Source organism: Ambystoma mexicanum, chromosome 9, assembly GCF_040938575.1.
Source record: "Ambystoma mexicanum isolate Mex_15411 chromosome 9, UKY_AmexF1_1, whole genome shotgun sequence".
In the NCBI taxonomy this organism is placed as follows: domain Eukaryota; kingdom Metazoa; phylum Chordata; class Amphibia; order Caudata; family Ambystomatidae; genus Ambystoma; species Ambystoma mexicanum.
This window is the reverse complement of record NC_090931.1, coordinates 786559514-786585028: the sequence shown is the minus strand read 5'-3', so window position 1 is coordinate 786585028 and position 25515 is coordinate 786559514. Positions and strand designations below refer to the sequence as shown.

At 43.7% G+C, this 25515-nt stretch overlaps 1 protein-coding gene across 2 annotated transcripts in view; it reads left to right on the top strand.

Moving 5' to 3' along the window:
- Window positions 1-25515, top strand: part of PGAP1 (post-GPI attachment to proteins inositol deacylase 1) — a 1466013-nt gene that overhangs the window by 150940 nt on the left and 1289558 nt on the right. For both annotated transcript variants that reach the window (XM_069615724.1, XM_069615725.1), the window contains one exon: window positions 15101-15272. In XM_069615724.1, coding sequence (XP_069471825.1) covers window positions 15101-15272 — 172 coding nt within the window. The remainder of the gene's footprint in view (window positions 1-15100; window positions 15273-25515) is intronic.

The following is a 25515-nucleotide window of genomic DNA, read 5'->3' as shown; positions in this document are numbered from 1 at the left end:
TGTCAGTTTTTTAAAATAACTTATTGTGGCTAAGTTTAGCGATATTTTTTGCGCATTGAAGATCAGTTCCCACATGTCCTGCTGCAATAGTGACCGGAAATCGCAGAGGATTTTGCAAAAGTATTCACGTGTCAGATCTTTCAAGCTTGAGCATTCTACAATCCAAGGTTTCAGTGTCTCTCTATGTTCTAGATTGTTGAAAAATCTACAAGAGTGATCAATGGGAGATTTCAATCTCAAGGCTAGCAGTGACTTGGTAGGCCACAAATTTAACCCGAGTCTCATTCTATCTGCTCTGTACATTTGGTCTGGAAATTTTGTTAAGTATAGAGGCACTGTATTCAATTGTTTTGGTAGAAAGACTCCAGAAGTGAATATCTTGTACTTTTGGCACTCAGCCCAAGTTTTATTCCAGTCCGCATGCCACCATTTAAGTTTTGCTTTGGTAGGATTGGATAATAAATCTAAATTTATATCGGCTTTCCTCATGTTCCCGCAGCAAAAATTGCTCCAAGCAGCAAGTGGTTTGGTGGAATTCATTCCAGAGTATATGGCTGTCAATAAAGAAATTGGGTAACGCTCTTTGGATTTGCATTTGGCATGTAGCATCATAGCATTCCAAAGGACTATTGCCTGAAGCAGACCCAATTTGTATCTCGCAATCTGTATCGGGAAAGATCTAGGAATAGGCAGGAGGGCTTTCCAAAAATATCCCACAAGCATATTCCAATCGGGTTGGTTCTCCACTAGCTTGGTATGCACACCATATGTCACCACTGGTACAACTTTGCCTTTTCTAAAATTTAAATACTGGGATATAAGAGAATTTTCCATATCTAGATTGTATCAGTTTTGCTTGTGATACCAATGCCTGAATTTTATGTTGCAGATCATAGATACAAGGAGCATGTTTTTTAGAATCACAGACAACTATGCCGAAGTATTTGTACTTGTGTTGTACTTGTGTATTATCTCCACTGGAGTCCCGCTGGCTATCCACTTACATGATTGTCTCGGATTGTTCCTATTACATTGCCATTTCATTATATTCGATTTGCTTACATTTATGGGCAACTTATATTTTTTCAGCATATTTGGTTAGGCTTTGCATTTGCCTTTGGAGGCCAATAGGAGTGCGATCTATAATAACCAGGGCATCTGCGTAAAATAGATGTGATGTTAAATATGTTCCTAATTTTGGTGGAAATGCACGAGGGTTGTGTAACAGGGAGTTCATATCTTTAATGTAAAAATTAAATAATGTTGCAGCAAATATACAGCCCTGTTTCCGGCTTCTATTAGTTGAAATTGGCTCTGTTAGAAGTCCTTGTTGAGTTAATTTAATTTAGATCGAGGTGTTTACGTAGAATTGTTGTGTAGGAAGTAGAATGTAGGTAGGACAGCTTGCTTCACACAGTTTTTCCCGAAAGCGACTCTAAAGTCGATGAACGCTAAGTAAATGGGATGGTTATAATTTTGAGCTTGTTTTTTTATTGCGGATAAGGTTGAGATTTATTGAGTGCTGAGTCCTGGGACAAACCCAGATTGATGAGGATCAGTCAGCTTTGATGTTGTTAGCCACTTATGTAAATCTCGCAAAATGAATCTTGCATAAAGTTTGCCCAATCTGTCCAAAAGAGCGAGAGGATGATACTTCGAAGGCAAACTCCTGTCGCTTTTTTAAAAATGGGCGCTGGAATGGATCTTTTCCATGTGTCAGGGATCCACCCTGTTCTTCCAATTCTATTGAACACTGTATGTAAGATGTTAGTCCGTTCGTCAGTATTGGCCTTTATTGTCGCATTCGATTACCCGTCTAGCCCCTGGGCTCTTTACGTACTCAATTTTATAATTAGTAAACTTATGCCCAAGTGGTCAAACTTTAAGAATATCTTGTCTCTCAATGAGGTAAGGTTGGGCATATGGCCATGGTCGGCATAGGTTTTCCTATAGTATGATGTCAAATCTCCTTCAGATATGGAATTTAGCATTAAAGTCTTATTGCTCTTAGTAGGTTCAGGATTCAACATTTTCCAAATTATCTTACTAGATTTTGTGACCAGCGCTGTCAGCATACATTCATTCTCAGCTTGCTTCTCCTGAATCTTGTACTGAACTACAAAATGTCTGATCTTAAACTCATTGTTCGGACTTGCTTTCAATTGTCTCATGTCTTTTTTCAGCTTCTTTTTGGCCTTACATATAGTCTGATCGAACACATGCTTGTTTTTATAATGCGTGCACGTGCCTTTTTTTCCCTATTTATAAAAATGTAAGTGCGTGAGTATAATCAGGAGCATCCTCGTTTATACAACGATTTTCCTCCATGTTTAGCTTTGCTGTGAGACAGCGAAGCATGGGAGCAGTCCAATTAATCCTATTTTGGTCTTGAGAGACAGAGAGCTGGTGACTATAATATTGGGATGTTATAGTTGAAGCTTTCTCTAAGACAATTTCGAGTATATTATGATCTCTTAGGTTAGTGCTTAGAACTTAGTTACGCACCTGAGGCAAAGCCTGCTCAGAAATAAAAGCATTATCTAATATGGCTGTGGAGAGGTCCCTGTGCCATATTGGTTTGGGTGAAACATCATCTTTAAAACTACCATTCAGCATTGTTAGGTCACGAGCTTCCATTAAATTCTATTTGATTCAAACCTGTGACTCACCCCAATGATTATTCCACCGTAGGGACAACCCCTAGTCCCCTTTTTAGCATTTACTTGATGTACAACATGGCTGTTAACATAAAATGTCGTGGTCAGCCACGTGTCTTGGAGTGGAGCATACATACAGGGTGAGACTTGATGGTACTAAGAGAATGCCCACCATTAATAAAGTGGGAGTGGCCTCTGGTGTTCCACTAGGCCACTAATAGCTCTAATTCTTCAGGGGCTTTCATTTGTTTCACCAGACCCTTTAGCCATTGCCAACTCATTTGGTTGTCAAGACACTCTGGTTTAGCTCCAGGGCTTTTTTTATGATACAGTATATCTTTAGGAATCACTTCCCGACAACACTTGCAACATGGGGATGGATTTATATCAGGTGTGACCGTATCTAGTTCATATCCCAGATACTCTATTGATTTGTGTTTGCTCCTGATCAACGAGGCAGTGGAGGGGAGGACACCGTGAATATGGGAAGCTGCTCCAAAGCTTCTTTTCATGGGTTCAATAAAATCGAAGTCGCATGATTTCAAAATCTGCAGAGTGGGAAGACGCTCAACAGAGTCATTCTGTTTAGATGTCTTTTAGATTTTATATCGCGCTTCTCTCCTGTTGCCACTATTCTTGCATGAAGTAGTTGTGGTGGCAGCAGTTCCATTATTGGCTTATGCAGGGCCATACTAATGCTGGGTGCCTGCTGGTTGCAGTTTTTCTTTTCGAATTGCTGGCAAGGGTTTGGCACATTGAGGGAGCTAGAGGCTGATTTGCAAGAGTCGTCATCACTATGTTGAATATAGGGCAGACGCCAGCAGGTGAGCGTGCCGATATTCTGCTGATTGCGTTTCTTCTTTCTATTTATTTGCTTCCTTGCTCGTTTCGATTTAACCCGCTGGCTGGCCACAGACATTATTGTGGAATTGTGGAATTGAGTGGCTGTTGTTGGTCTCCAGTCTCAACACCATTGGGAAGGGATTTCACTGTATCTTTTTTGTGGTATTTTCGGAATTTTGAGATACAGCATTTTTGTGTCAGATATGATTTGGGTCCAACATTTTGTTGTTGTTGCCTGTGGTTAAGTCGGGGTCATCCAGAGAGGAGATTATTATAGCAGGAAAACAAAGCTGCTTACTCAAACTCTTTTGCATATCCGCTCTTTCTTCTCTCAAAGAGTTGATGTTGAATTTATTACACAGTATTTCTAACAGTTTGCTGTGTTTTTGAGTCTCTGTGTAGACGCAGTCGCATAGTTTCAAAAGAATTTTGATGGCGAAGTTGAGCAGATTATTTAGGAATTGGGTAGCAGTCATAGTTAGGTTGTCTGTTTGAGTTTGATTTTCATTTGACTGCAACTCCTCAATTGCTGTTAAAATCAGCTCATTACCCGTTATAGCACCAGATGGTGATTTAGCGGTGGGCAGGAATACGTTTTGAGTCAATGATAGTCGTTGCTGTGTGCTTTCTTCCTGTATTTCAACAGCAATAGCCTCTGGTGCCTTCACAGGGGGTTCAGGCTCTGCTCTTTTTTCTGCAGAAGAGAGTCGATAACATAGGTCTAAAGGGGAGTTATCGTCGATTTCATGAAAAGACAGAGGGTGTGGTGCTGGTATTGGTAATGGCCGCAGGTAGATCAATGGAGGGTTTGGTCAAAGCTTTTCCACTTTTTACTTTAGCATCCAGTTTAAAGTAGGTTGTAATTTGGCCTGTGGTTTGATTAGCGGCCATGTTCTTTGTCATCACCACACTCGGTTGTTCAACTTGCTTACGTGGGCGCTCATTGCCTCAGGGTTGTGAAATGTCTTTATCAGCCCTTTTATGCCCAGTGCTTTTCCCATGGGATTTGGGCTTACGTAGGTTGTAATGATTCCCTTTTACTGCTGTTTTCCCGGGCATATTTAGCCTCTGTTTGCTTACCTTATACCTGCTTCGCCTGCTCTTGCGGAGGGCCGCTGCAGAACACTTTTTCACTGCTTTGCACGTGCGGTGCTACGCACGTAGAAGAAGGTCTTGTAGGTTTCAATTGCACAGGGATTGTGCTAGACTCCTCCTCTCTTTCTTACAAGCACTTTAGATAGACTTCAGGCTCCAGGAATAACTAGAAAAACTGATCCAGCTATCTCGTCGAGATGACCTGTTGAGCTTCGAGGTAACTCAGCACCCAAAACACCCCTGCACAAACCGGCTATGAGTAATACTAAATGACGTGCAATGTGCATGAGTTCATTTTGACATTTTCTGGAATACAGAAATGAAAGCGAACGTGCATATTTCATATTTTCCCTTTTTTCAGTGAAAGCAGTCTCAACACTTCAGGCCAAAACAGAGCTGTGGGCACACTTCATTGTAACTGCCTCCCCGTGATGAAACCCTTGCTCGCACAATAGATTTCAATTACACTTCTAGCGCTGCAATCCAAAACACTGTCATCTAATGGCCTTGAACAGTATCATTCACTTAAGCAGAGCCTTGAGCTATCAATTTGAAATCTTCTTCTTAGACAGTGAAGAAAAACGCATGAAAATAGGTATCTACATTTGTAATTGTAAACAGTTACACACACCTAATTTGTACTTTACGCTCACCTAAAGAATACTTGAAATATTCACACCAGCAGACTGAGCGAGGAATAGTTTGTGTCCGCTCGGTCTCAGCACAGCTGTCTCTCCCTCTGCGCACCCTACTTCCTCTGTAGCAGGACAGCCCAGAAAAACATTCGCCAGATCCTGCATTAGCAAAGACAGCAGGTCCTTTGAGAGACATACCCTCGGCCTCCCTGCCCTTCCCTTTTTAAGGCCTCTCTCTGTGATCTGCCCCTTGATGTATGTTTTCCTACCCCTGACAGTGATGTCACATGCCAATGAGATACCACCCCCCAATTGGCCAAACCTCTAGAAGGTTCCAGAGAACAGTGTTTTGCCTGTCACCTTTTTCCACAGAGAATCTGGGCAGCAAACGGATGCCAAAAAAGTTCAATTTCTCTATGCTGGCTTACTGCAGTAGAACATGAACAATGGAGCTACTTTGAGCAATGTGGCTTTTCACATTCCACATCTTCATTGCAGAAGCAGCTTTACTTCTTGCATGTTTTCAAGCAACGCTGCACATCCTGTGTTGCAAACTCATAATTTGGGCCGATTAGGCCCAATGATCTGCACCAATGTTTTGCACCAATGAGCTATGTGCTGAGCTGTAAATATAAGCAACGGATTAGAGATTAGTAGGTTAGGGGTTTATAATTGTTAACCTTATGCTTCATTGCCACTCAGTCCATGCTATACCATGGTGTGGTGCTACCATGCAAAGCTAGGTTAACATTTTTCTTTTTGCTTTGTTTTGTATAAATTCACAGTACTGACTCAACAGATTCACATCATAGTCTCACACTAGAGTCTCACACCTCTTGCTGTCAGAGTCTGAGTTTTTGATGATATTCTGTCCTGGCTGAAATTCAGAGCCTCTTTTTCCCTACAGTGTGGAGAGCTTATGTTTGTTGATTTGAAGTTTCAGTGGTGCATGGGTGTTGATGGTCTCAGTTAGGGTGTGGTTTAGTGCTCTGAGCTTGGCAATCACATTCTCTAAAGGGCTTGGAAGCAAAGGGGAAGGTGAGGATTAGGTTTCCTTCCATTTCATCTATGGGGAAAGTTCTTGAAAGAGCAAACGGTTCCATGAGCCAGCAAAAGATGCGACAAAACCTGATTAATGGCATGTTGACCAACCTACGGTCTGTTCAGGGAGCATCATATGTGAAATATATAGAAGACCAGCTGTATCCCAAGACTAAAATCGATGCAGGTGGTGTGACGACTAGAGCGATTCAGTTACTTCTCCCCACAGGGAGCCTTTCCTTGTTAGGCCAGGGAGGTGAGCCTGCTATGCGATACCCTCCATATGGGTAGAGGCATGTGGGACCTCAACGGGAGAGATTCCTCCCATGGAGATAAGGACTCTGGCTCCAACCCAACCATGCCTATTCTGTTGGGAGAGAAGAAGAGAAATCTACCTACATTTGTAACTGTGGTGTTTCAGAACAAAACAAGTACCTGTTAGGTACTGAATCAAATAAACTCATGGTAGTCATAGAGAGTATGGCACACATTGAAAGAGGACTCCCAAAAGATGTGGGGAAGCCTCAGAACAGGGTCATAAAAGTGGTAGGATAGAGCATGACAGCGAGTGAGACCCGGGAGTTTCAAACCAGATCCACGAGGGATGCTGGTGAGCTGGAGAGGAAGTGAATACCCCGACAAGGGAGACTCCCAGAGGAACAGGTGCCAGAGGGGTACTGTTCCCTAGACCACCTAGCGAGAGGCTGTGAGGCAGAGTTCTGATTCCAGTAGGGACACATGTAAATGGTCAGTAATGAGAGGCGGACACAAAGCTGTAATGTTTTAGCCATTTTATTCAAATAAAAGGGTTTGGATAAAGGCCTTTCTTTCCATATCCTAAAAAGGGTTTCCCTGCCTAGGAAACGAAAACTAAAGATCAGCCTGTGTCTCGTTGTCAAAATTATGCAAACTGTCTTTGTCTCCAAAACGTATCTGACCCTCACACTAAAACAAACAATCAAAAGGTGCAAGGTAAATGTCTCTGCTTTTAGATTTAGCAAAAGAAATGTGCAAAAAACAAATATGTAAATCCAACAAAACAATCCTTCTATCCACAGGATGTTTCCTTTCCCTGAACTGTCTCAGGTAGAATATTGAAAATGTTATGTTCTAACAATGTTCCTTTAAGATTAGCAGACATGTCTCTTTCACACAAAACCCTCCCAACGATGATGAAGTGTCTTTTCCAAGCAATGGTGTTTGAAAGGATGGCAAAAGTGTCTCATCGACAGAGAAATTTAAATGATGGTGTTTTAACACTTTCTTAAGGATAAGAAAAATGTCTTTTCCAAATAACTGTTCCTTAAGAGTAGTAGAAATGTCTCTTTTACACAGCACTTTCTTAAGAATGAGGAAAAGTGCCTTTTCTACGCAATGGTGTATTGAAAGGATGGCACAAGTGTTGTTTCTATACAACAACTTCTTAAAGATGGTCTCCTGGTATACTCTCCTGCCAGGAACCTTTTCACTATGTCTTTTCTTTTCATATTCTTTTCATATACTCTAGATGGATTACCTGGTGTACTCCCCTGCCAGGAATCCCCTTCTGGGCTTTCAGGATCCCCTTGTATACCCTCCTGCCAGGTATCCTTCCCCCAAAGGCACACTGCCCGATGCACCTCTTTCACCAGTTCTTCTTATAACCTTCTCTTCATCTTTCAGACCTCTTTCCCTTTAAATATAACACAGTTGTACTCCTTCATTGTTCATACTCTATTGGCTTCAGGTATTACTTGTTCCAACTTCCCCAATATTGACATTTCATATATGGAGACTTGTTCAAGCTTTGTTAACTTCATTGTTAATGTTAATTGGCTTGTGGCAAAACTTGCTCCAATCTTCCCCATATTGACATCTCATATATGAAGACTTGTACAGATCTTGCCTTTCAACTTCTTTACTGTCTGTTGCTTATGACAACTTTTACTCCAGTTTTCCCCATATCGTCATCACATATAGGGAGACTTGTGTAAATTCTGTCTTTCAATATTACTTGGATGATATTCAAAACAAGTATTCAATTGATTGTGCGCCTGTCTGTACGCCCTGGGGTTCCCAATACTCCTGGGCAGACTCACCAGTGTTTGCTGGTGTATCCAACCCATGGCGTATGGCAACACCAAAGTCCTTGTTTTGGGAAAGCGTTTCCTGCTCTGCAGACCCTTCTGCAGTTCCCCCATCTGCTTCTTCTTCACCTGCCGTTTCAACTGCTGCTCTTCAGTGCAACCGTGTCCCCGACAGCCTCTCCACTGCTGTTGGCTTGCCAGCGCTGTTCTGACAGCACTTGCCATGTTTCTGCCGGTCTCTCGCCTTCCCGGTAGGAAGTGCCTGCCTCATTCAGCACAGTCTGCTCTCGGGTGTCTGCCTTCGGTTCTGCTTCCTGCTACGCCCGCTATGCATCTCTCCTCTCCACCTCCACTACTAATGTGAAAAGGCACACCATTTTTAAATGTCCTGCACAGCTGGTTTCCATCACAACTAGTCTGCATGTTTTGCTTTGTGTTTCTTTTGATCCACATTTAGTCCTTCTTCCTCTTCCTCTTCCTCGCCCCAGTACTTGAGGTTTTTTGTTGGTGTTGGAGTTTATAGGATTATTGGTGCGTTTTAAAGTTGTATTGCTTTTGATTTTTCATTTAATCGAAACCATCAGAAACAGGAGGCATTCTACATGTTTTATGTACATATGAGGTGTGAATGGTATCATGTCTGATATTTGGCAAGGAAGGGTTTTAGGGTTTTCCAACTGGAAGGACTTGAATAATGACAACATGTCATCAGGAATGTAGGAGTTATAGTGTCTTCTTTACATGGAAGGGAAGAATACTGCATCTCTCCTGAGGGGGTCACCACATCTCCCCGACAGCCATCTCCTCTCATGTCATTCTCCCTCATAATACCACCCTCAGGGTCAGGATAAGGTAGCGGCTGCCTTCCCTTGGCCCCATGGTAGGAGATCTTTGGCTGGGGATCAGTGATGACTCCACAGGATTCATCACACTCAGCAGTGAGAAGTGGTGGCTGAGAACGGGGAAGAGAGGAAACCATTCTCCAAGCCAAAACCACTTTCCGGAAAGCATGCTGGAGCATACCCAAAGAGGGAGCGGAGCAAAGGACCAGAGGCGTCCTGAACCGTGGTGGCTGAGACGGGGGAAGAGAGGGAACCCCTTTCAGCACTGATACCACAGAACGAGAAATGCACTGAATCGTATCCAGAAAAGCAGCGGAGACCGGCACGAGAGCCACTCTGACAAGCATGAGTAAAGCACGGAAGGAGAACACCAACCCAGTAACACAGCCCCTGTACAAGGAAGGTAACTGGGAGAGCAGGAGACCAGGGGAGAGAGACAGTGATAACAATTGGTATAATCAAAGACGGCACAGTACCGAAACTGAATATAATGATTCAAGTACTCCCATTCGTCTCAGTAACAAGGAGAGTGAGAATAACTACTGGACTAATAAGTCCAGCTTCCTAAAGGGGTGCACAAGTACAAGATAAGAAAAATCTTTTAGCAAGGCATCAAATCTGTGGTACACTTGTAGGTGTTGTGTTTCCTGTGGTGTGACATTGTAGTTAGAATAAATGTAGTTTTGCCACACTTCAGGGAACTTTGTGCTGCATAGAAAAACACATCTGCAGAAATGTATTACTTTATATTCTTTTAATCGCATTTCTACTATTGGATAAGGTTATGTAGTTTGGAGTTATTTGGATTGTGTAGGTTGAGCTTTATTAAGTGCAGTTGGTAGATGATGTATTGAGCAAGAGGTCTGCCATAGAACACACTATTGTTATAGGCTGCAGATCTTCCCATTCTAGAGTGCTAGGCCACATTGTCATGCTCTGATCATTTAACTGAAGGTTTATTTCTGCTGTATCGACAGAAGCCTCCAAAACAGCCAAGACCAGGATGTTAAGAGATTTAGAACAGTGCTCAGCTGATATTTGCGAGGTAGAAAGTTCTCAGGAGCCAGAAACGAGACTCGAGACATCAGGTGCCATCCTAGATGATAGCCGAATAAATGCATAATGGTTGTGAAGGACACAGTGAGCCACACAAGAAAGCCCAGACCGTAGCATTGCGAAATTGAAGAACTAGGATGTGAGCTCAGCGCCCCCACTGACAGTAGGGCATTTAGTTTGGAGGTAAAAGTGCCTTGGTGAAACAATTTAATAGAAGGAATTAATTTCCAGGATCATGGTCGCACACATGTTTTTTCATACAGCTATTCATTGTGAGAAGATAACTAGGTCAGATCCAGAGTTGAAATCTGATCAGAGTTGGTCTGCAACGGGCGGAACGCCAGAGGGCCAATTATGGGGAAGGGATTGCGGTGCTCAATGGGAACAAAGTTTTGACCTCACTGATTTCCACTCACTGTATGATTGGTCTGTCTCAGTGGGATGCTACAGCCCGAGCTGTCTCAGGTGTCACTGTCCAATTAGGGCAGAGCTTTTTTGATCAATTACACTATGAAGAGTGCCAGCCAATGGTAGCGCAACATTTTCTGCTGACTTGTAAATTGTCATGTTTGCGGGGTAGTATTTTTAGTAGTGACGACAAAGTAAACTCCCAATCATAATGTTTAATGTGTAGTGTTCTTTAAGGGATTAATGACGAGTAGCCAGTTGAAATGCTAGGATTAGAATTAATGTTGCATTTGGAGAATATGTTGATTTTGCAGTTTCCCACCTTACATATTGTAGCCTGGAATGGGCGGCTTGAGATGTTTTTTTCGGTTCAGTTTCATGTAGCTGTCTGCTTCTCCCAGTTGTATTTGCAAATAAAAAGCAGTTTTTTTCTTCTATGTTGTGCACTTCATTTTTTATTACTTTTGCCTTATTTCTTGGATAACCTTTGGGGATTTCACCTTTACAATGCTCGTCCCAGTAACGAGTGTGAGAACCATTACTGTGGGCCTCATACTCATCGCAGTGAGAGGACCAATAATCAAGAGAGGGAGAAACTTCACTGGTAATATCATACTTATCCCAGTGAGAAGGTTGATAATCAAACGAGTGAGAACCAATACTGGTGTTACCATTGTAACATTAGTGAGAATGTGAGTGACCAAGAAAGTGAAGGTCAACCAGAGAAAGTGAGACTTTTATGTACATCTAAGAAGGACCAAGAGAACAAGAGAATCAAAGGCGAAGACCAGGAACTTTTATCCGAGGGATCTTTCAACACCAGGGGAAGGTGAAACCCAAAGACTGGTAAAATCCCCTTTGTGAACTGAACAAACTTGTGCAAAAGATAGCTAAGCACTATCTGAAGATTTGTTATTAAAAAGGTACTGAGCTGAGAAAGCTGATCCAGGAGAAGGGAGCCATTCTACTGGATTTTATTTGTTTTGTCTTAGTGGTAGGGTCAGGATAGTTTAGTTTTGGAGCAAAGCTAGACTTTACTTTTGGACTTCACAAACTGACGACAAGCACCCTAGTTAGTTGAGTTAGGTAGGTAAACCCATAGATTAGGGAAAGTTAGGCATGTTTCTATTATTTGAATAAAAGCATCTTGAAAATGGCAACTTCTCGTCTGTCTGCTACTTCTGACCCTCAACAGTGGGCCTCCCAAAAAACATTTGAAAGTAGTGAAACATCTGCATTCCATTCTCTTGTACTTCCAATCTAATCTCCACTAAAGAATGGTCTGTATTTGAGTAAATCTACTCGGGCATAATATTCAAAATCTTCCAAATCTGGTGTGGAACATTCATTCATGGCCGTTTGGCCCTACCAATCAAAAACCTTACTAAGATGCCTGGGAACCCTTGTGTCCTTAGCAGATATTCAAAAGACCATTGTCAAATGGAATCAATCTAAATGATTCCATTACTGCTCACCTGTTGACGTTATCCTTAAAAGGTCTGGTCTGATAACCCCACTTCTTACGATAAAGATGAATTACAATGAAGACATGCATGGATATTACGGGCCTTGCTCGTAGTTGGTTTCCCTCCTTAATGCAATATTGCTTCAACTGTTAAAAACAGAGGACTCCCTCCCCTCCTCCTTTCCCATGAATTTTGCATCAGCAGCATTCATTGTGTCCCCAATGATTTTCAACATCTGCTCTGGACCCCTAGGGAATGTGACCCAGAGCATCTATGTGCATCAATTTGTAGATGATCCTTGATTCCACTTCCAAGTCGCTGCTTTAAAAAATAGTATACATATCAAAAATGTGCTCAATATAAACTGAAAGTAAATCCCATACAGCACTGTTAGTGCTGATCTCGTAATACGACTGTTAGTGCCAGTACATGATGAAGGCAAGGGCAAGCACAGGGGTCATGCCTTGGGGATACCTGTGGACTGGACACAGTAAGTGCCAGACTGAAGTGTGAGGGAAGAGAAAACACATACACTGCAGTGCTTTGAATTATTAGCCGTGCTGATTACTAGCATGACCGAATTAAGTAGCAAGAGCATACTAGCAAAATAGTGGGCTAGTGTACTGGCAGGTGCCAGTAGGGAAGGGTAGGTAAGGGACTAATGATTGTAGGAGAGGGATAGCGTGAAAAACTATTATAAAATAAGTGAGAGTTTGTTTGCTGCAAGTTCAGGACCTGTCTGGAGGGCAAAGTGATTACAGCTCACATTGCATTGGGTTACTCTTAGTGCAGGCTCCACATAGGACTTTGAGTTTGAGTATTTTGCTCCCTATTTTTTGAAATTGTGAGTAAAAACTAGTTCTTATTTCGGACTGTGGTATTTTAAGCAAGTAAAAACAGGGTTTAATTTTTATAAATAATCATTTTTCTTATAATCCATGCATTTATAGTAGTTAGCAAGTCCTTCAATGAAAGAGGCCATCTTCGCATTTGATATCACTGTAATAGTGTTCCTCGTAGTTGATAGTGATGCTCATGCTGCTGGTCTGAACACTTTACCTGAGTAGTAAAAGTGCCACAAGAGGACAGGCACATGAGTATTCTCCATCTGTGTGTGTGGGAGTATTGGCCAGATATTTAGTCCATAAAATTGACATGTACACCACTTATCTGGAGCCCTGCTCATGGTCCAACCTCTTTCCTCTTTATGGAAAAAAGAAAGCTGAAGTTACCTGTCTTTGCAATGCGATTTCAAGGCATCATAGATGGCTTTACTGGGATTCCTGGTTCTCGCTGGCACACACAGCAATAGGTATTACAATAGGTATTACATGGAAATGAAAACAAAGGGTGATTGGGGATTTCCACAAAGCAAGGGACGACTTACTGGGAAATCTATGTATCTATGAATGAACAAGAAGAAAAGGCTGGGCTTTCACTTGGGCATCTTTGCAGAAGGTGGTACTGCAGCGAGTCCAACGCTAGGACATCGTAATAGCACTAGCGAAGTAGAGGCATGAGTGATGAAGTTCCCTGTCTGCTCCTGGAGGTATTAAATGGGGTGGTAAGGGGGTTAGGTGGTGCGACCTGAAGTGTGATACTGGACCTGTGGGAGTTAAGAGGATACTTGGACCACCACCTTGCACCAGGGCTACAGCAGAAGATTGTCTGCAGTATCATATTTGGAGCGCAGGTACCTGCTAACCATTGAGGAGAGAGAGCATGAGGCCTGCCCGGTCGGCACAGTCCTGAGGAAGCACATGACATTTAAGATGGCAGCAGAGCCCACAAACAGCTTGGCACACATCAATACACACCAGAGTAGTGACTCCTTAGGCTGATTTCAGTATGGAAGAACTGCTACTTCATTCCAGTTACGCTGCTATAAGCACACACTGTTGTCCCCCCACCTGAGAAAGACTGCTAAATAGAAGGGGCTTCACTTTATAAGAGGAATGGCCTGTTGGACATGGATGGGTGTTAGTTGAAGGGGTTGCTAAACAAGTTGCAGAGGTTTCTGCCGTTAACTGAGAGAGGATGTGATTGAGACAGAACGGAATGAAGTGGTGGAAGGTATGTGGATTGAGGCGGTTGGTGGAGAAGGAGAAATGAAGAAGCAAGAGTGCATTGTAAAGGATGATTGGATAAAACGTATAGCAGTGGCAGAGAGAGGTGGAGAAGGGTGAGTTCAGAGAAGTGGGTGGGGAGAACTTCGTATTGGAGGAATGAGGCAACATTATATAGGAAGGAGGAAGGCAGGGATATTTGACTGGAGATAGTGGAAAGACTGGCAAATCACACAAAGTAGGTTGGGAGGAACAATAAAGGTGAGTTTGGGCGGATACGTATGAGCGAGTTAGAGAAAAGTCTTTGAGGAGCGTGGAGAAGATGAGAGAAGGTTGATACAGATAGGCATGGAGGACAAGAGCGAGCCAGCTTGGCGGTATGAGAACGTTGTGAAGCAGCAAGGAAGTATATGTGGACCTCCCTGTTTTATGAGAGGTGAATATGTGAATAACATTAGTGAATTGATTGTCTTTCACAGCAATATTCAGCCATGTTCCCTGGTACCACTCGAGTATCTGTTGCACTTCGATGGATTTAAAGAGGCTTTGTCATGTGCCAACAATGATTTAAAGCCTTCATATGATTCTGGCACCATATGAAAAAAAAAATTGATTTTTAAGACTTAAATTGCAAAGATTTGAAGATGCTCCCACGTCTGTCTAATAAAGAGAAATTGCCTCACTGGTTTGTGTCAGACCTTCTATGTCACCCGTATAATACATAAATCGTTGTTATAAGTTTAATATTAATTGATCCTGCTTGCTTAAACTGTGCATGCTTGTACATATGTTCTTGGGCCAATTAAAGTATTTATGTTTAATGAATAATGATGCATAGAGCTGGAATTTAGCTGTGACTGTTTTTATATTTCTAAATGTTATTCCAATTAACCATTTCATACTACATCTTTGTTTTCCTTTTAAGGGCAGAGACTATGCACCACGCAGCGTTGTTCTTGTTGGTCATTCCATGGGTGGTCTTGTTGCAAGAGCATTGCTTACTCTAAATAATTTTAAGCCTGGCCTGATTTCCCTCATTGTAACACAAGCCACACCTCATGTCGCACCAGTGCTGCCTACAGATCCATATCTAATCGGTAAGTAGGGCAGTGGCCTTTTAACTGGTCGCTAAATCTGACAGCATGCATAGGCCAAATGTTGCTACAGACATGCTAATCTAATCTAATGTTCTGCTCCATCCTGTGGGCTTAAAAAGAGGGAAGAGGGTAAGGGGAGGAGGGAGAGGCATTCAGTACAAGTTACTGGAGGTTAGAGTTTAAATCCCACGTCACTAATTGGTCACACGCCTTTATTCATTGTTATACCCTGCTCGCCATTTTACACTGACATACTGTGTTCACCATTTTAACTTTCAAGTGTAGCATGTGACTGGGGGTCAACTCTTTCACCGATCTTGTTTTTCTGCTAAGAATCGTGCAATCCGGCTTAATTTAATGTGATGTTAAAGTACGAAGTGGTTTGATGCTTTATTGCACACACTGTTAAATAGGTTACATATTGGCAAGAAAATCGGCAGATTGAGCCCTTGTTTTTGCATTTCTTGCGCGCGTGTTTCTAATTTTTGCCAAACATTCTGAATCAGGCTTGTGTTTCTGTGTTTCTCCGGGCACTAGTTAACGTCCCAAACGGTTGCCAAGGGTTAATTCAAACCTAGCGAGTGGCTTGAATATTTGTTGTGGTATGCTTTTATTGGCCCCAGGCTAGTGTGTTCAATCAGTCGCTCCCTTTCCCACCTTCAAACAATTGCAGTAGTGTGCACTTTACACAACCCAAACATCTTATTTGCTTTTGCTGATATGGCTTTACTGGCGTTATTCGATAGCAAATTGTTTGCAGTTGGTCCAGAATCCAGTGTTTTTCGGTGGGAGAAGCATCTTACTGTCCACATTAAATGCCATACCCTTCCCCATCCAATCCCGAATGCACAGCCATCCTCTGCTATTATTCACGCGCATGCCCTTCCTTATTTATATTTTCTTTTCTTGGAGCCTAACGCACTGCCTGATGTTGCAGCCATGATGTCAATGCATCCACTTTCTGAAGCTGTCTGAATCAGTATATATGCCTCCATGTTACAAACATTTTAAAGCTAGGGGGAGTGTTGTGAAAAATTAAATGAGCACCAAGCCCAGTATGCAGGCTCGGACTGGCCTACCGTACAATGCCCGAACCCGAAATTCAAAATATTAGCATGGGGCCGTTTTTTTTTTTTTTTTTTTTTGGAGTGGCGGGGGTCCAAGTGGCCCACATTTCTGGCCAATGTGAGCCAGTTTGATGAGTTACTTCACTATGTGGCTAGTAGTTTTTAGCATTGTTGCTGAATAGCTATTCTTTATATTGCACAATGTGCATCACATTTTATCACCCCCAATCCCCTTTACTACTGTTCAAACAGTCTGCCACAAAAGGAATGAATTGCCATTTGCAACTGTGGGCCACTGTTTCATTGGTGTATGCCAGACCCGGCCAGTGTGCATTAGGCATTGTGGTAAGTCAAATTTAGGAGATGAACAAGAGGTCATGTTATATATAACTTAAGGTTTAGTAAACCAGAGAGAATAAGGCCTATCCGATCCCTACATCTAAAGAGTTCTTTGCCCCTAAAGAAAATAATAAGATGGTGCTCGTCGGGATGTCTCACAAAATAACAGTCCTATGTCCAAACCGGATCTAAACTAAGTTCTGTCCCTACCACTATAAAAAGAAAGTATCAACATCAACTCAAACAGGAAGGGTCTGAAAAGGGATTCCTTCTCAATCGATGAAATGGTGGCTAGCTTCTGATCCCCTGCCCACATGTCTCTATGGTTTCTCCCAGGCCACGTGGCTGGTTGTAACAGTTCAAAGTTCAGGTTTGCCAAATGTATCTTTATCCTTCCTCTTCTTCTAGTGTAATAGTCTTAGTCTTACAGTCAGGCCATGTTTACTCAGCAAGGTGTATGGTTTCTCTCACCCTTCCTTAGGTTGCATGTCTTTCTCCCCGCCTTGGGTTATTGCTACTCATGCCCTTCCTTGGGATATCTCGTTTCGCACTCCGCCTTGGGGTCTCTGGTCTCTCACCCTGCCTTGCGTTACATTGTTTCAGACCCCGCATTGGGGTCTCTTATCTTGTGCCCCACCTAGGGGTCTGGCCAAGCCTCTCTGCCCTACTCCCTATTCTCTGGAACAACCACATACCTTTCTCGTCATAGCAGCTTTCCTCGAGAAAGGTGGTTTCCTTGGCTGGCGCAGCACTGCGGTTTAAGTTCACTCTTGGTTCTGTGTCGGTTCGGCTACTTCCTGCCACTGCTCAACGGTTCCTCAGTGCTGTGAACTGCAGGCACAAATCAACCTCTTTTGGCGGGAACAGAACTTTTCCTCTCCTTCGGCCGTGTCTCGCTGGCTCTGGACCGTCTTGAAGAAAGCAGTGTTGCAGGATTCTAGTCTCCTCAGTGTAACAATCCCTCTTTGTCTGGCTGCTTCCTGTCACCTTCCTGTCACTGCCTTCCAGGCGGACATCTCCTCTTGCAGTTGGCACCGCAGGATTTCCTTTGTCTCTCCTGGTGCTGCTCGTAGAGCCCTTTCATGTTTCAGGCTTTAAGGAGATCGACATATATCTCTAACTTACATCCCTGCTCATATGCTCCTTATACCTTGTTCTGTCTTGCCCTTTTGTTGCTACACAACCCGTTTGCACTCTGTTCCACTAGTCTCCACCTAATTACCCTTTCCCCTATCTTCTCCCCTACTCCTCCAGCAGACTCTCCGGTCTGGCTATCAACATTCTGGGCGGGCTCACAATTGCTCATCCACAGACAAGGACTCTGCGTTTTAAGACCACTACGTTGGTGACAGGCGCAGTACAAAAAACAGTTAACATAACACATGTTTATCCATGTGCTTGTATTGATCCTAGTATTGTATATTGTTGCTAGCTGTAACTTGTGTTGCTCCCTTTTTAGTGCCTTGCTAATGCATTTTCTTATTGAACTAATGCAACCCACAGCAGTCGCAGCAATGGACTATGTTAGAAGCTCACAGTCTTTAGTTTGTAACTTTTGTTATTTCGGTTTTTATTGTGATCCATATTGCTGCACTTTGGATCTGCTCCTGCTGCACTTGACCTTGTATGTTGGGAACCTAAGAATATAATATAACTTAGAACATCATAGGCTGAGAGATTTCAAGTTGGCAGCGTAGCTCTTGATTTGATGACACTTAGTGCATCCAGTATCTGAGAATACTTATTTTGTGTGAACAATTCTATTTGGTGTCCTTTATTTATCCTCTATATGCTAGATTAGTATATGTTTTTATTTTACAGTGTTTTTGGTAGATTATTGTATGATTTGAAGCCATACAATCTGCATCTGAAATAGAGGTTCGGTTTAGTGTAAGTTGGTGATGCGGTTGTTTCATCTATACTTGAATATGTTTGAGGTGTGGCAAAAAGTCAATCATGGGAGTAAACTCCCACTCAAGTTTCCAATGTTGCTCCATGTCCCCCACATGCATATTGTAGGAGATGACAGGAGAGTGGTTGATATTGGTGACGAATGCTTAGATCCATGTTGAAAAGGAGGGAGCGATGGACAAAAGCTTTTGTTACATCTTAGGTGTTTGTTGTATTAGATACATTGGTGCTAATTTCGGGAAACGATTGATTCAGTTAAGTGTTGCTTGATAGTGCCATAGGTTCTCTGCGTTGATGGTGGGTGTTAGGAGCCGAGGGCAACACACCCAACACCAAATGGTCCCGGTCATGGGTATGTATTCCATGGTAAAACAAAATGGGGCTGCCAAACATCCATCTGGCCCCCTAAACTCTCCTTGATATCCTGTTTGTAGAGGCTACACTGCAAAGGGGTGGCAGGAAATTGGGAACAGAATCAAAAACAGAAAAGACTACAGTTCACAGTTATACATTGCATGGAAACTACTTAATAGAACCCATATTGGGTGTGACCATATAAAAGGCCCTGTGACAACAAGAATCCCTGCATAAACTAAGGGATCTGGAGCAGACCAGTCCTTCAGAATGTTCCAGTCCTGGGGGGGAAGTTCTAGGCACACAAGCAGGTCAGAACCCACATATATTCAGTAGCAGTCCCAAAGTGGAGCAAGCAACTGAAGTGCACGTTGAGGCTTTTCTTTTATCATGAGAATCTTGACACATTAATAGAGCAGAGGAGTCGAGACCAGAGTCAGGAGCAGGTGTTGCCGTCTGCTGTGCCTGTGCTTGTGGAGGAAAGCGGTCTTCACTGTTCATGCTGACCTGTAGGAGGAGCCAATATATTCTCAGAGCATTCACGAAGCAAAGCGGAGTCGAGAGCAGAGTCGGGAGCAGTTGTTTGCAGTCTGCTGTGCCTGTGCTTATGGAGGAAAGTTGTCTTCACTGTTTATGCTGACCTGCAGGAGGAGCCAATATATTCTCAGAGCATTCGCAAAGCGAAGCGGAGTCGAGAGCAGTGTCAGCAGCAGTTGTTTGCAGTTAGTTGCATTAGCTGCACTTAGCTGGTAAGCCTACAAACCTTGAACTGCGATTGTTTACTGCTCCTAACTCTATTAACTCTAAAAAACTAAAATTTTGAATTCTATTCGTCCATCACATTTAATTTCCTCGTGGACTGTAGTTGAGTTTCAATCCACACCGTCTTTTCTTGTGGCTGAGGACTGTGGGGCTCGATGATTGGCTCCTCTTTTCTCCTGGGACCCAGGATTTAAAGGTGAATGACTTGACTTGTGTGGCTTTAATCCCTACCTCCTAATCCCACGTTACTTGTGGAATCCTCCACACGCTGTTCCTTGGGACTGCGTAGCGTGACCATTGGTCTCTCACTTTGACCTTGGAATTGGCCTCAGTTTGGGAACTGACCTTAATTATTTCTTTTATGCTCGGACATGCCGACGGTCCTAAGTGAATAATTTATGAGGTCCGGGCTACGGAGTGGGGCCGATCTGGAAGTACCGACTCAAGATCTGATGGCAGGCAATGGGTGGGGGGAGTTGTTGGGGGCGTGGGGGCCTGAATTGCGGATCTACATCAGTGGAAGTTCCCCCCCCCCCCCCCAACTGCTGACTGCTCCAGGGAATCTTGAGAACAATGTTTGAGTGACATTTTTAGGCATAGCATAATTTGCCTAAATATGTCACTCAAACATTGTAATGTCAAAAAAAGTTTACTAAGGAATTAGAGTGAATATCTAACTATATGTCCTGAAAGCCTTGGCTACATAGCCCCAGACAGTGTGCAGGGGACGGGCGTTGCCTAACCGGGAACTTATCTTGTTCTCACGTTTTCCACAACCCATATGCCAGGGTTGTTATTTTTCTCCCCCGCACCTTGACCTCAGAAAATAATTACAAGAATATAATACCAAACCATACCAAAAAGTCAAGATACACTTCGGTGTGCACGGTGCTAACTCATTTTTTGGTTTTTTACTCCGGGGAATCTGCCACTCCCCCTTGAACCAGTGGTGACTCTCCTTCAGGAAGGGGGGGGATCTCTAGTGTGCTAAATATCCCTACTCAACTGCTGATTACTCCACGGAAACCGCCACCCCCCCTTCGAACCGGTGGTCTCTCTCCTCCACGAAGAGGGGGGGAGGTAAACTATAGGGTGTTTAAATATCCCCATTCAAGTTGAAGGACAGTATGTGGACAAACTGATGCGGCCAAGTTCAGCGTTACTTATTCCGACATCCTCGCATCGGACACCAAAGTCTACCCCGGGGTCTAGACCTATTTCCGGGCAATGGATTATGGACCATTATTTTGTCAAACCTGCTACCACTAGCACTGAAATTAAACCCTTTCCAGTTATGAAAGGTAAAGCAATGTTGGACCATTCGATTATGGTCTCACAGCCTAACTTCGGTGTTCTCAAAGACCTAACGGATACTAGCATTGTAGAACTCGCTGACCAGGCAGAGGAAGAACTGGAGGCCAATCATCTTAATCCTATTGAAAGTGAGAATCGCGTACCATGTGAGGCATCTACTATGGACTCACCTAGTCCCCTGGTTGAATTGCTGAAGTGTGGTATGTCTGGTTATGGTCAGGGGTGCCCTCTGCCATCTTCTCCTGTGGCGGTGTGGTTTGGGGGTCAGGATGAATCATCAGCTCTCCACCACACGTTAGAAGGACATCGATGAGCGTATATGCTTGACTCATCCCACAGTATCTGCCCTCAATGTAATGTTGAGTTTGTTCGTCTCCCTCTATGACAATATATGGGCAGAGCTAAAATCTACCAATGCTGTGTTGGCTGATGTTATGATCAAACTTGAGGACATTATGTCAGAAGTTCGTTTTGGCCAATTTGGTCGAGGGTTGAGGGAGGCGGAGGATGTACTTAGCCGGCACTATCCACCTGTAGTCTCTGCAAATGATGTTATTGATGTCATTGAAATCTCTGATGTATGTGTGAATGATCATTTTATTACTCCTGAGCCAGATAATGAGCCTGTTGTGAGCACCCCTGCCCTCCCAGTTATTGATCTTAGTAATGACCCATTTATTAGTGGGGGTTAAATGGAGGTGCGGGATGTGATGGGAAACTGCCAAATGCCCCCGCTTGCTCTCCCACACCCCTTAAAACTACTAATGCTCTGAAAGGGAAATAGTTAACACGCAAATTGGGGGCAAGGAAAAACCAAATTCAGTCAATTAGAACTGCTCATCGAACTCTATTTTGCACTAGACTGTCCCCTGTCCCTGAGCATGTGACCTTGCATCCTGAGCCCCCGCTCATTATTAAGGTGGCTGATTCTATGGTCCAGACTGATCTCAATGCATCAGGCAGAGTCCTTGCTCCACCAATGCCTGCTCTCTGTAAATTGGGGAATAGTAGTGCTCGTTTAGTTGGCATTAGTTCTATTGATGTAGGTGTTACACTCACGAAGCGCTGGTCTCTTTGGTCCAGAAGCCGGCTATGTGGCTCCATTCGGAGTGGTACCTTCAAGATGGCGGATCGCAGTGCGAACGGTTCTGCAATCACCGTCCCAGTCCTCTCCCGTTCGCCAGAGGTACGGCGTACCGCTCACGTGACTCCTCATAGGACACGGAGACTTCCAGCTCTTCGCGTCGCTACTGTTCTAGCGGATGCTCCGTGAGTTCGCAACTAGGCAATTTCAATCCTCAGCAGAAACCTCTTACCTCTGACCATTACTAACCCCTCTTCTCTTAACTTTCCAGATTCTCTTCTCAGCATTGTTTGCATACACAAACCCCCCGCATTCATCTTGCGTCTCATACTGAAACGCCGCCTTTGAGTTCTCGAGCTACTGTATTCTGGGTAATATTAAAACTCCCGTCCAAGTCCCTTTCTGAACCTTTCTTCGAGTATTGTAGCATTTTGATTCTACGGGCTTACTCACCTTTACTTCCTTCTGACAGACTTGTGTTCTAGTCGCCCTCTCTGTGTCCCGTATTCTCGGCTTCTCTCCTGGTATTTCCAATCCGGCTGGTTAAGAGGTCAGGGGAATTAGTCTCTTACCTGTTTTCCGTTTCCCTTTCTGTACTTCTGCTATTTATCACTTCGCTTCCTATTTCTTCCCTCTCCAGAAGTAGTCTTCCGATATTCAACGCCACGATCGAATTGGCGACATCAGCCTGCGCACCACACTCCAATCTTCGGATCCTGCGCTCGACCAGGGTTTTCTTCCCCAGAGGGTTTCCCTGACTGGCGCGTACCTCTCGCTCTGGGTTTTCCTACCGCGTAAGAGGCTGGCGCGTTGGTCGGGCAGATTCTTGATTTCAGCATTTGCTTCCCATTGAACATATCAGTCTGCTCAGGTAAGACCTCCAAACCTATTTAATCGGGGGTTTCGTAAAGATCCATTGAACCTAGTCTAAGGTTCCAGTAATCGTTAACAGTAGGCCCTGATTTGGAGTTCAATGGCCAACTAGTTACGCCTCGACGATACCACATGGTGGGCAAATTATGGGAATTCACCCATCTGGGGCCATCCTTAATCGTATTGATCTATTTGGGGACCAGATGAAGGGGAGTGTCTACCTCAGCATTGTTACCCCTAAAGGATGGGGGTGAGCGAGTCCTTGCCCCTAGGTGATAAGGTGAGGTTGAAACAGCCTTCGATGAACCTTAATCGGGAGAGACCGATTGATGTAAATCGACCATCATTCCCTAAGAATTGTATGGGGGGTACTTCTGAAGCACTACTTCTTGCCCCTAATTTTGCTGTTAATCTGGACAACGTGGGGATTGGGTCTGGAAGTGGAAAATCAAGGTTTTTGAAAGATCTGGTTGACATTCCACCTGAGTCCAATTACCCCCGTGTCTCAGCGGGGATAAAAGGACCTATTACAGCGATTACCCTATCCCACCAGATTCGTCCCAAGGGATAGCCCTAAGTTACTGTCAGCTAAAAGTGCTAGGCCTCGAGGGAACCCGGGTACCACTCAGAGTGGTTATAATTACCCAGTTGACTTTAAAGGACCAGTGGGGACTCGTCTGAAAGTGAAAGGACCTAACAATGGATCCCATCGAATTTAAATTTACTTCACACTTGAGTAGATAACCAGATTTGCCTTAATCGCCCCATTTTCGAGGCCATCCCCTGTCTAGACTTGGTGGCTGCAGCCCGACATTGGGAGTGTTTCCTTCCCTGTGAGGGATGATTAAGCACTAGCATTATCCATCTGACCTCTCCTTTGGTAAAGGAACTTATTCTCACACAAGGTGAAGCCCTATTTAATCTGGGATTTGAAATGTTACCAATGGATGGGGAGAAGGATGGTATACCATCTAGCAGAGAAGTTACACCTGTTGCCTATCAATCATCTGCACCAGGGAATATGGCCCAGAGAGATCTTAATTGTGGGGGAAAGGATATGGATTGGACCTCTATAATCTCCTCCCTGTCGCAAAAATTGGTCCAGTGGAAAAAAGTTGCTACTGGTGATGTCCGGGAGAGTGTACTGTTATGTTTAAAATCTTGGAATATCTGAGGCAACTCTCACCTTTTTTCAAATATGTCCTGCATGAACAATTTAAGACTTGCAAATTGTATCTGCTTACAGGAGACTTGGCTGACTTCTGCACCTATCTTAGATGGCTATAGCATCTTTATTCAGCCTGCCAAGGTCTGCCCGGGGGAGGCCCTCAGAGGGACTTTTGATTGCAGTTGAAAACTCCTTGGGCCTTAGTGGGCTAGAAATCGCAAATCTTCCCTTTGGTGCTTTGAGAGTGAGTTTGTGTACTGCAGATGTTTTCACCAATTTCTTATTGGTTAACATTTATTGGCACAGGGCATGGAACAGGTGGACCTTTTTGTGGACAGGGTCTGTCAGGCTATTGATGAGTGGGTCGGTACTCATTTAAATGGGAAAATGATTGTCATGGGGGACCTGAATGCAGAATGTGATCTCCAACCTCATGTGTGGGATCTAGATGAGATCTTGAATGATTCCTCAGGGAAGAGACTCTTGGGCCAAAAGTGGCATGCAGGCCTGGGGGGGGGGACAGGGATTACAGCCTCTTGTGGGAAGAACGGCTGACCCCCACAATGTTGGGGACTGGCATACGTGGCATAGAGGTAATAGTTTGTCCCTAATTGATTATATCTATGTGGACCCGTTCTTAATGAACCTTTGCCGGTCATTTCATGTTCAGGGAACTGACTGGATTGACCATTCCATCTTAACTGCGCTATTCGACTGGACGTTCTGCCCGAGAGAATTTCGAACACAGCTCCGAGTGACTGTTAATGCGGCGGGAAACGCAGTTAGATGGATAGATCTGAACATTCGCCATTTGAATTCCAAAATAAAACTTGCACTTAATTTGTCCACTTATGAGTGGAAGCTCAACAACTTTATTGCGAATGAGTTCCAGTCATTTGTGGGCTCAATGGTTGCTGGGCTAGCAGTAGGGAGGGGAACTAGTGTGAAAGGAGCAGTTAGGCATAGCCACTGCTACAATGCTGAACTTGCTGAAGCACAAAAAGCAGTGAGGAGGGAAGTGAAACACATTCAGCACATTAGCTTCGATGAGGTTATGTGTAAGGAACTAACTAGGAAAGTTAAGCAATCTTATAAAAATTACTGCAAATCAATGAAATCCCATGTCCTGCACGAGTTGCAGAAATGATGTTGGGGATCTTAATTACCGCTGATGTCAGTGCCTTTTGGCACCTGGTAAATGGGCAAGATCCTAACCATGTAATTTCTCAGTTGAACTCAATCTCTGAACAAGATTGGGTAAAGTTTAATGAGGAAAGGTTTGGGCCATCTAAGGTTGATATCATATTGGCTGCAGACCGAGTAGGGGCAAAATGGGATCCTCATTTAGATATTGCCATCATCCAAAAGTTG